At 36.3% G+C, this 12,315-nt stretch overlaps 1 protein-coding gene across 5 annotated transcripts in view; it reads left to right on the top strand.

The window, feature by feature from the left end:
- The window catches only part of map4k3a (mitogen-activated protein kinase kinase kinase kinase 3a), an 84,901-nt gene that overhangs the window by 40,966 nt on the left and 31,620 nt on the right, over positions 1-12,315 (top strand). For all 5 annotated transcript variants that reach the window (XM_067432135.1, XM_067432139.1, XM_067432136.1 and 2 more), the window contains exons 5-12: positions 4,234-4,289; positions 4,482-4,529; positions 6,075-6,117; positions 6,370-6,442; positions 6,829-6,960; positions 8,272-8,334; positions 8,724-8,805; positions 9,217-9,333. In XM_067432135.1, the coding sequence (XP_067288236.1) occupies positions 4,234-4,289; positions 4,482-4,529; positions 6,075-6,117; positions 6,370-6,442; positions 6,829-6,960; positions 8,272-8,334; positions 8,724-8,805; positions 9,217-9,333 (614 nt within the window). The remainder of the gene's footprint in view (positions 1-4,233; positions 4,290-4,481; positions 4,530-6,074; positions 6,118-6,369; positions 6,443-6,828; positions 6,961-8,271; positions 8,335-8,723; positions 8,806-9,216; positions 9,334-12,315) is intronic.

Genomic DNA, 12,315 nt, shown 5'->3' with positions numbered 1-12,315 from the left:
AACCATAAAATGTAACATTATCTAATCTGTCACTTATTAATGACTATGGCAAATCAGCTGTTCTCTCATTGTAGATGGTTACAGTACAACGAAGTAGCAGTTAAAGAACGCCAGAGCGCCGTTGCCATTCCATCCACTGCTATTGCAAGTCCCTATTGTTGATACGATGGCTGCAATGGATTGACATCTCGTTTCCGGTACTAGTTTTTACATAAATAGACTTTCCTCTCCTCCAATTAACAATTTGATTCTTGACAGATGGCCTAAATATACAAATCTTTTCTTACATTGTTGGAAAGTGTCCCTCTGTATTTTCCCAGGAGATAAATTTAGCAGAGCTCAGTAGAGTGGCCTGTCAGATCATTAGAGCTCATTTTCACGGCAGCTGTCGGCAGTTCTGCGTTTCTCTCTCAGCTTCTGCGTGGGGGGGGGTAGATGGTGTTATGCCACTAATGTGTTAGCTTAGCGCCCAGCCCCACATCCCACATTATCTACCCCCTGCTGCCACGGCTGCACTCGTCTGCAGGGTCGCAGGCCTGATTAGAGCCGAGGCTGACCGGTTCCAGTCTTCCCACACACAACAGATAAAGACATGCATAACACATGAATCAAGTTCTTGTTCTGCTTCAATAAACATGTTTTTTAACTCTCTGAATTAGTACATGATCAAGTAAAGATTATTTAAGGTTAAAAAAAAATTTGCTGAATGGATGAAAGCCTCTACACCAGTTTGGATGTAATTAGAGAACAAACCTTGTAACAAGACTTTGTCTTTAAAGGGTACATAGCACACACAGTTTCTGCCAATCTCATGTTAATCTTGAGTACCTATTGAGTAGTATTGCATCCTTCATATTTTCGAGGGGTCTTTAGTTTTATCAGAATCATTAAAGACAGATAAGCGGTACTGATTCTTTCCAAAAACAGCCAATCTCAACAACCAATGGCGGCTTGCAGGCATTTTGTCCCGCGTCAGGAAAAGGGGTTAAAAGGGCTATAAGGTGCAGTTGGTGGCCTAAAACTGAAGAGTAGCCTACTTATTTTTAGCTTTTCTCGCGCTGTGTAGAAATAATATTGAATCAAGCGTCCCTGGGTTGAGACTGTTTCTTCTCGCCTCTATGACATGAGCTGCGGAGCTGAATGTGCGTTTACTGGCTGCAGTTATGCTGGAACGCGGAGGATCCTCCTTGCCAATGTATTTCATAGTAAATTCTGTCTAGTACTATATAAATTACAAAGGTTTATTTGGCATCTTTATTTCAAATGACCTGACTGACTTCGACCCTAATATCATTAAAAATATTTTTAGATGACTCGTAACCACAGGTGACCGCAAGCTCCCGCTTATTTTGGATCAACCCGCGCATCACTGGTTCTTTAGTAACATTGTTGAGGTCTAAAAACAAAATGACAGCGCTGCCGATGGCTTCCGTAACCCGAATGAAGCTTGTGGATGGGCGCGCTTTTGCTCTCGATCTGGTTGATGTGTGCAAACGCTCATCCAGTAGAAATGCCCATATAAGCAATTCCACCCTTTATGGCGTCATATAGTAGCCTAAAAATCCAGATGCACCCTAGCAGCAGCAAGTTTAATTTGCAGCCAGGGTCATCAAGCAACTCTTAGATGTCAGGCCAATCACATCGTGTCAGTTTGGCGGGCATTGCATAATGTTGGCAGAGTTGCGACGCTTCCGCGTGAATTCCCTGCCACTTGAAAACAAAGAAGATGGTTGCTGCTGCTGGCGAACAGCGAAACGGCGATTACAAAACGTTCCATGCCTGGAATTCTGGCCATAAACATAAGTTAATAATAAAATAAAAATAAAAATCTGATCATCCTCAATTATGCACTTGGTGTTTACATCTGTATGCTCTTGCTTTTCCAAGACTACAATTGACGCATTTGTTTTACATTCCAAAGAGCTCCATTTATCAGCCCCACAGTTCCACAGTAAATGAAACCAAATCCGTACAGGCTGTGTCAGACTGAAATAGAACGGTTAAAGGGGTATTTCAGCGCTTGGAAGATGAATCTGTATTTAAACTGGGTCATTAATGTAGTAGAAATGTGAAATTATTTTTTAATTTGGTGCTTTCTAGACTGAGAAAATAAAGAAAATGTATTTTTGTCTCATGGGGATGACAACAATTCCCAGAATGCCTCACTGCCCTACGAGGCCACTCTCGTCCCAAAGCCACATACTAGATTACTGGATCACTTTCCCACTGTGACCACGTTCATTTTCATAAAATCAGTTTAGTTAGAGAACAGACACTACAATTAAAAACTGAACGTGTCTGTTCAATATAATCTGATTTTGCCGCTGAGGGTGTCATGGCACAAACGCTGCAGAAGTCTGATGGCACCATCATGAATGAGCTTGTGATGAGAGCTGAGGTAAACACGAGGTATTCCTACTTTCATAGGAATTCATTTGAGAAGTTGAAACACTGACTTTGCTCCGCACCTGATCTGTTTACATGAACGCCTGCAGCTGCGAGCTGAGCTGTGAGTGCGATCCCCCATGCGGGGGTTGAAAAGGTGCGGAAATGGCTCCCTCTGCTGGCTATAGTCTTTAGCCTCTGGCCAAAAATTCCTCTGATGATGCAAATTGACGAAACAAGAACAGTTTGGCCCAAAAGTGGAGAAGCTACTTTTGTAATCTTTCATCTCTATTTTAACTTATACTAAACCAAATGTTCTTTTCTGATGACATCACCAGTGCCCTTTTATTTTTCAACATGTTACCTGTCATTCAGAGAGTACTTTTTACAGTCCAGTCAAGTCCCGGCATTTTTTCCCCCCACTGAATAGAAAGCATCACATTAGAGAAAAAATAGGTTGCGGACAGCATTTCATAAATGTTAAGACCCTTCGGCTGTCTCTTTCTCTTTCTTCTTTCAGCCTATTTAGTATTTACTCCTTCGCATTAGCACTTTTCCTGTTATTTCAACATTTTAATCAGCACTAAAAATCTCTATGGACTACCTGCACAGCTACTTCCACGTTCTGCTTATTACAACTCGGGAGTTTTGGGTAACAGCGTTCAGCACACCCACGTTCATGATATTGCACATTATAACTACATTTTATTGCTCTCGATTGATTAAAACAATGAAATGATGTCCATTGCATTAACATGAATGATCTTGAACCTGCTGAAATGTGCTCTTATTTTCTTTTTAAATATTTGAATGAATAAATGAATGTGCGGTACATGCCTTACATAAATGTAACAATGTTAAATATTTAATTAATGTAAAAACAATAACACGCACAGCACGGAGGAGAATGACATCTTTGAATAATTTGGGCATAAACATGTAAATTACACACTGTAAATTTATTGACAATTAAGTTTTTCACAGTTAAAATGTTTAATACAATTAAATAAAGGTTTTAATTCATCAGGTCTCACACTTCAGCATCGCAGTCTCTAGTTTAGACAAGCATTGACCCCTGTGGTGAAATAATCATGTATTGAGTTTTCTCAGATCGGCTTGGGTTAAAATGTCATGTTCCATTGAGTTTGGATAATTGTTTACAGTTATCATCTGAATCTCTTCTCTTGTCTCTGAAAATGTCCAGATTTCTTTGTGCAGACACTTATTTTAGGTGGCGTTTAGTCAACTGACATTGAAAATATACATAACCAGAGATAAATGAGTTGCACAATTTCAAAAGGGAAGTGCATCATGAAACTCAAGTAGTCCATTGCCATTGAAGATTAACTGCTCTGCTGAATTGGCTTCAAACCGCCAAACATCCTGCATCGCTTTGGGGAACCAACAGATGAGATTCCCAGACCCTCTCAGACGCCTTTTGAGTTTTCTTTGCTACATTTTCAACATCTGTTATTTTCATCAGTAGTCCATTTAGAGTTGTAGAGTAATTCAACTCTATATTTTGTCAGGTTGGAAACGTGTAATCAGTCATATTGCGTCTTGATAATCAAGTCCTTGATCTGCTGGATGAAACCCATTAGTGGGGCTTTTTGTTAAACTTTCATTCCAGTGTGGTAAGGATCAATGTTCTCTTGGTTTAAACGGGTTCAAGCTTAAGATATCTACTGTGCATGCCTCATTTTTCAACTGATGCGTTTGCACTTTTGCACACACTTATATTGTTCAGATCATTACATTCAATCTCTTTTAGCAAATATTCTAGGATGGGATTTTTCAGATGTGTGTAGATTACATTAGTGCTGATGTACACTAAATATGTCTCCACAGTTACTGGGCCACTAACAGAATCACAGATAGCATATGTAACAAGAGAAACCCTTCAGGTAAGCCATTTTACCAGACTCTGTTTTGACAACCAAAGCAATCTGCTGTGACCATGAAAGCTACTTTTGAATTTTTAATGGTAGATATGTTGACCGATACTCCTTGTTCTGTCACTAAAAAAGACAGTTTGTAAATGTGTTTTTGAGATGATTGTGAATTAAAACAAGTCTTAATCATGGCTTTCCTTTCAGGGTTTATATTACCTACACAACAAAGGAAAGATGCACCGAGACATAAAGGTACTGTCATTTTATTTCTGATTGATTCTAGCTTTTGTGTGTCTAAAATGAAAGGCTCTTTTCAGTGGCAAGGAATTGATTGATTTAATTGTACTCAAATGCCAAGAAATAGTTGAGAGACAGGAACAACAAAAAAACACCACCTGCTACGTCTATCAGCTAATCAAATCACTGCCATGAGTTTTTAGCAAAAATAGTTACCTTTCAACAAAATACTGAAAAAGATTTTCACAATCTGGTTGGTGTCGTTAATGGCACAGAAATTATGGACATCAGCTTTAATTATTAACAATTCTGCCATTATTTTGCAATTATGTATGGTGCTGCTAGTGATGCAAAAATGTAACATTTTACCATTAGTTAATTGCTTCAAGGACTATATTTTATAGTTTTAATAAAACATACAGACATTCAAAATATTCTTTCCTTCTAAATATGAAAAAAATTGCAATTTATTTTAAAATATATGACAAAAGTTTGAGGCCTGTGTACATTTTTAATGCGTTTAACAGAAGTCTCTCACCAAGGCAGCATTTTAACTGTAATATTATGAAATATTTTAATACATTTTAAAGCATAATTTATTCATTTTTTTCTTTGATGAAAGTTAAAAGATCAGCCTTTATTTGAAATAGAAATCTTTTTAACATTATACATTTATTTACTAATGCACTAAAATGTATTTACTAATCCTTGCTGAATAAAAGTATTAATTTCTTTACTCCATTACTTTACTTTTGAGTGGTCATGTATGTTGACTGTTCAACAAATGATTATTAATTTGCACTATAAGCTATGTTATTGCTCATGTACACCAATCAGACATAACATTATGACAGATGAATTGAATAACACTGATTATCTCTTCATCACGGCACCTGTTAGTGGGTGGGATATATTAAGCAGCAAGTGAACATTTTGTCCTCAAAGTTGATATCTCACAACTCACAACTCACAGGACTTAAATAATCTGCTGCTAACATCTTGGTGCCAGATACCACAGCATACCTTCAGGGGTCTAGTGGAGTCCATGCGGTTTTGGACAACACAATATTAGGTGGTCATAATGTTATTACCTGATCTGTATATCACATATACACAATATGTGTATATTGTCACTGTAAAGCAGTGAGTAAAACTAAGCGCTCATTACATCTCAAATTTGTGCATTTCATCTGTGTGCCATGGCTGTTTACAAAAATGCCCTTAAAGTAAAGCCCTTAGTACCTTTTAATGGTGATGTGGTGAAGCCAGGTGTGCAATCACTGATACAGAAAGAGAAAATGTGTTACCTGGCCAGAGGGAGGTGTAATTAGTATGACTCAGATAGTGCTTTCACATCTCTGATCATAGATGAAAGCAGGTGTTGAAAGAGCGATTTTTATTGAGGGGAAAAAAGATGAGATTCTGAAGTCTGTCAGATACATTTTTCATTTCATCTTACAAATATACCAGTAAAACATCCAATAATGTCTTATAATAGGAGATGTGTAATGCTCTCTTATTACAGTGTCATTTCATGAAGTGTTGTTCCATTTGATATAGGGTGCCAATATTTTGTTGACGGACAATGGTTATGTCAAGCTAGGTAAGAAAACAACATCCTTTTTTCATTGTTGCCGGCTGAAGTCATTAAAAAAGTGTAAATAGCTTTGTGTTAGTGACTGTGAGCATCACCTCATGTTGTCACGTTTGATCTGCTGTGGCGTTACACAGCTCTCAAATTTCATAATTCATAAGACAGAATTAGACGCATGGTAGTGTGAGCTGCACACAACTCGCATGAGAGTTGTTTGTGGGATTGTAGTAAAGATGATATTTTGTTTCTTTTTATCTGCAGCTGATTTTGGTGTATCGGCACAGATCACAGCCACACTAGCTAAAAGAAAATCATTCATTGGGACTCCTTATTGGTATGCAGCAGGTTTTTTTTCTAGCTTTGTTGTGTCTCACACATACATCTTACAATCATGTGGACAATACATTATTTATAAAAAACACATTGCCTGGAGTATTTTTACTCTTAAAGGAATATTTAAATATTACACAAAAAATTGTTATACAGTAATTTTAACCTCAGATCCTTATGTTGAATAATAAAAAATCCCATGTTATTTGTGAACTACTCAAAATTATTTTTCACTGTTGAGTTTTAAAATACCTCATAATTAATATTTTATAATTCAGTAGTTTCCTGCAGCGCCACAGAGGCCTTTTCCACAGCTTATGTAACCATCAGGTTGGAAATGTTCATGAATATACTGAGAGTGATGATGTGGTCTGTAACCCATGCTTACAGGATGGCCCCAGAGGTGGCCGCCGTGGAGAGGAAAGGAGGCTACAATCATCTGTGTGACATCTGGGCTGTCGGCATCACCGCCATTGAACTAGCCGAACTGCAACCTCCCATGTTTGACCTTCATCCAATGAGGTGAGGGTTTAAGCAGCAGTATGGATCTGTTCCAATTTAAAAAATTTTTTTGCTGTACTCTTCAGAAAGTACTGTGGCAGTACCATGATGATATATATGCCACAACACTGTAACAGTGCCATATTATTTCACAGATTTGACAGTTTTGGTTCAGATTCTGAATAACTTAAATCTATCAATTTTTTCAGTGTTAAAATACGTTCTCTTTTGGCACTGCCAATGAGATGAGATTATTTTTGTTCTACCAATAGGAAAAGTGTTTGGGAAAATGGTTTGAAGACATTTTCAACATTATTTTTAATAGATGTTCAAAAACTTCAAATTACCAAAGCCATAAAAATACTCTTTAATACTTTTTGAGAGTTATTTTCTAGTTTAAATGCTGGTAGTTTTTCTATCATATTCTGATCATCTTTTGTAAATGCCGAATTCTCACTCACACTGGACAGTGAAACTATATTATAGCACTTTATTTTACAGTACTGTTCAACATATACATATTATGTATTTATCCTATTAATTATAAAAACTGGGTAATAAATATATAAAACCCATACCTAACATTAACCCATGTAGTTACCTCATATTAACCAGTACTTTCCTAGGTGCGTACGGTGTACAAACCCGATTCCAAAAAAGTTTGAACACTGTTCAAATTGGGAATAAAAAAGGAATGCAATCATTTACAAATCTCATAAACTTAGATTTTATTCACAATAGAAATATTGGCTCATTTTGGATTTCATGAGAGCTACAAATTCCCAAAAAGTTGGGATAGGTAAATAGGAAGGATCCGGGTACTGAAATGGCCAGCCTGCAGTCCAGATCATTCACCCATAGAAAACATTTGGCACATCATAAAGAGGAAGATGCGACAAAGAAGACCTAAGACAGTTGAGCAACTAGAAGCCTATTAGACAAGAATGGGACAACATTCCTATTCCTAAACTTGAGAAACTTGTCTCCTCAGTCCCCAGATGTTTGCAGACTGTTTAAAAAAAGAAGAGGGGATGCCACACAGTGGTAAAAATGGCCTTGTCCCAACTTTTATGAGATGTGATGATGCCATATGTCATCTATGTTGTATTCTGAATAAAATATTGAAATTTGAAACTTGCACATCATTGCATTCTTTTTTTATTCACAATTTGTACAGTGTTTCAACTTTTTTGGAATCGGGTTTGTACGTGCACATACTGTAAAGAAAAATGCAACCACTAAATCGTTTGATGAGTTAAAATTTACCCAAATTTTCTCTCTAAGCCAAACAATTTTTCTGCTGGTGACATCAACCCATTTTTTTCTCTCCAGAGCTCTGTTTTTGATGACGAAAAGCAACTTTCAACCCCCCAAATTAAAAGACAAAGTTAAATGGTAAGTGCTGATTACATTTTCAGGCATGATTATGTTACCTCTGTGTGAAAAATACTTTTACGAAGAGATTTCAGTGAGTTTCAGTTTGTGTTTTATATGCCCTGTTCTTTAATATCATTAATCACCTATGAAAATTGGGCAAAGAACTTTCATTTGCCCTAAACAGTTATTTTTATGAATTTTGATTAAGGTTGGCCCTGACATTCTCTTATCTTGGCTATTTATGAATCCGGTCAGGTCATCTGCCGAATAGTTTCTTCTCCATTACCTTGCAGCTCTGTTAAATCAAATTAGCTCAATTAGATTTAGAGCTAACAAACTGCATGGCCTCATGGTCGAAATGCTTGTGACGTGTAAGATTTATGGAGACTCTTCTTTATGTTCTGGAGGACCAATAATTTCCACAATTTTGTGAAATTGGCATTGACGAAAAATCCAAAGAAACGGCCACCGGCTGACAAGTTATTACAGGTAAGGATGGGCTTTTATGCATCTTGTATTGTTCATTTTTAAAATGTTTGCACTCATAATTATAAAGTATATTAAAGGTAAAAATTAAAAATATATATATTATTTTGTATTTTAATTATAAAATTCTATTGGATTTAATTACTATTATTTGTCAAATAAATAATATTTTGTAAATTATATAATTATAATAACATCATTTAATATGAAAAAATTATATAACTTTTTATTAAATTATAAATAAAAAATTATATAACTGTTTTGAGTTGCATATACTATTTTTCTATTTATAATTATTATTTATCTAAATCTATGTTTTTCAAATGTTCTCAAAACATTTAAAAAATTGTAAATTGTAAACAAAATAAAACAAATGGCATATCTAACACTGCAATTTTAACTGTCTCTATTCAGCATCCCTTTGTGTCCCAACCATTGAGTCGTATTTTGGCGATTGAACTGCTGGATAAAGTGAACAACCCCGACCACACGTCCTACACAGACCTGGATGATGATGACCCAGAGCCGGAGGTACAGTATATCTCTCCCTGTGTGATTCTCAGTGTTATCATAACTATCACTTCAAGAATGCCAGCCCCTTCGGGACTATTATTCACAAAACAGAGCTCGGAAAATGCCAGCTGATCGAACTGACTACAGTAGCCTCTCAATCCCAAGAGCAGGGATGTCAGTTTGATGAGCCCCATGAGTTTATATCTTCAATACGTCAACCGTTTTACTGTGGTGATATTTTTCAATGGCTTACTTTCTTTATTATAAGCCTGTAATGGTTGTTTTGATGGCAGTCATTCGTTTCGATTGTCTCTAATATCAGGTTTATACAGTTCCGGTTTTGCTACAGTGCTATTTCTGCTGATCAAGATTTGTGAAATCATTTGGCCTCTTCTACAGCCCCCCAGCGAAAATGAAGACTTTTTTTAAGGACATAGTTTTCCTTAATTTCATCTCTCCCTGTTCTACCCATTTCCCCAGGCATCCATTCATGCTCACTTCTTCTCTTATTCATTTTTCCCCTCTCCTGCTCTTGAAGTTTAAATACAGAGGGTTGTTTTTACCGGTCTCTCCTCTCTCCCGGCGAGTCCTTCGCTTAGCAGCTCGCAGAAAGGTATACGTGTGGTGTGTGTGTGTGTGTGTGTGTGTGTGTGTGTGTGTGAGAATGAACATCTGGAAATGTTTTCATTAATAAGTGTTAATTTAGTGTTGATAACGAAAGTGGCTTTATGCGTGTTGGTTTATCAAAAGTGTTTTTAACCCAGACAAACATTTGTGCATGCTGTGTGTTGGCTTGTTTGCTCAAATAGCTGTGTTAAATTTTTTGTGTGTGTATAAGTGCGCGAGTTACGCAGGCATGCCCATGGATGTTTTAGAGAGCTTTGCAGATTTTTGATTGGAGTTTTGATCCCTCAAGGGGTCGGTTTCGGAAACGGAAGCTCAGTTCAGTTCAAAAGCTGGATTTGGATCCGTTGACAACAGATTTTTGTCTGACCTCTTTGTGCTGAAGTTTGCTTCAAGGGTTTAACGGAACATCAGCATCAAAGAGCTTTTAGAAAAAATTATTGCGTCATGGAGTGCAAATAATGTTCAATATTGGGTTGAATTTCGTGAAAAATGGCAAGAGCATGTCAAGGTCGTATTTAATTACTAAATGTAAAATAAATAAATAAGTTTCATGACCATTAAGATTGTTATTATTATTTTATTTTTGAATTTGGTTGTAATTTTCATTGTAAAATATTAAGGAGAATCATGCCTGGAGTCATTCATAAAATCTAAATATTTTTAAATCAGATAAAGTAAAAGACAATACAACAAAAATAAATATAATATAAATACTTTCATATATTGAAATGTTCAGCTTATAGATTTAATAATTGTTCATTTTAGCTGATAATTTTTTTATTTATAAAACTTTTTCTTTCTTTTTTCCCCCCTTATGAAACCTGTCAAGAGCATGTCAAGGTCATACTTAACCCCTAAATATAAAGAAAATAATACAAGTTTAGCACCACTTTTGAGTTTATAATTTTCATTATTTTCATAGAAAATTGTCATTTTGTAATATATTAATGAGAATCATGTCCAGCCACATTTGTTTTTTTACCTCAAATTTTAAATCAGCTTAAAGAGAAAACAAACGAATATATAAATACATCAAAATTTAAAATGTAGGCCTACATTTTTGAAAATATGATGTTCTTAAATGGCCCTTTTTTTTTTTTTACCCGTTTGTTAAATTTAATCTCAATAAAATTAACAGTCTGCATTTATTTGAAATGCATATAGTGTATAGATTTTTGGAAAGCAAAGATAATATCTTTTTTAGTCACTGTACCATGTGGCTCAAGTGCTAAGAGGTGTGATAGAATATTCACAGGCATCCGCTGAGGGAAGGGCGCAGTGTTTGGCATGCTGTCTATTTCTATTTCAGAGCCCTGCTGTGTCCTTGTTGTCTGAAGGTCGTGCGTCTGTTCCTCTGTCTTATCTCTCCTCATCACATCTACTTCAGCCCCGCTGGTGTGAAACTAAAGTGAAGGATGTCCTTCAGTGACCATTTAGTTTCCTGGACCCTTGCAGGACTGTGTGTTTTTATGTGTGGTGCTTATGCATGTGCCTCCATATCCACAGGCATGTGTGTGTTGCTGATGGAAGGTGTTCTCTGATTCATGAATGACAGCAAACTTTTCTGGATAGTCATCAGGGACTCGGGTGTCGGACGCCCAGTAGGCCGTAATGATTTTCTCTTGGGCTGCTGTGAGACAGGACAGCAGCGTCAGACAGATAGGGATTCAGAGGGTCAGCATCATGACCCCTACTGTTATCAGAGAGTGATGCCTGGCATGTATTTTTAGCTTGTGGAGTTTGCCCTCCACTGAGTCTCTGGTGATGGCACTAAGTGATATCTGAAGTGTAAGCATTTAAGCCGCTCTTGTCTTAAATGTATTGATGTGTGCAGATTTTGCTGACAGGGTGTTTTTATCTTAACGGGCCTTCTGATCTGCTAAGAATGGCGCACTAATATGCAAGCTATCGATTGAGAGCAGCTACAATCTCGACTTTTTTGGTTTAATGTTGTTTATGCATAAAAACCACGTCAAATCAGATTGCTTTAATAGTGATCAATATGGGTTTTTCAATCTTTGGATGCTGATTAAATGGCAGCATAATGCTGATATATACATAATTAAATGAAATGATGGCAATTGCTGAAATTAAAATGCTTTTATATAATACATGTTACATAATATTCAATCAAAGTTCACAAACACAAGGGTGAACTGACTGAAAACCATCAAGAAATGTCTGCGTCATGTTGTAACTCAAAATCAAAAGAGAAAATAATACATTATATTTTGCATATTTTAAGTATAGTATTAAAACACTTTTGCATTGTCACGTTTTTAATTTTATTAAATGACAGTTACACACTTTATAAATACCTTTTTTTTTATCATTGGTAATCATCTTTTATTTAATGAATGAACAGGATGATTA

The sequence above is a fragment of the Pseudorasbora parva genome, chromosome 22 (assembly GCF_024679245.1).
Source record: "Pseudorasbora parva isolate DD20220531a chromosome 22, ASM2467924v1, whole genome shotgun sequence".
NCBI lineage: Eukaryota > Metazoa > Chordata > Actinopteri > Cypriniformes > Gobionidae > Pseudorasbora > Pseudorasbora parva.
The sequence above is the reverse complement of the archived record's forward strand: the minus strand, read 5'-3'. Positions and strand labels throughout refer to the sequence as shown.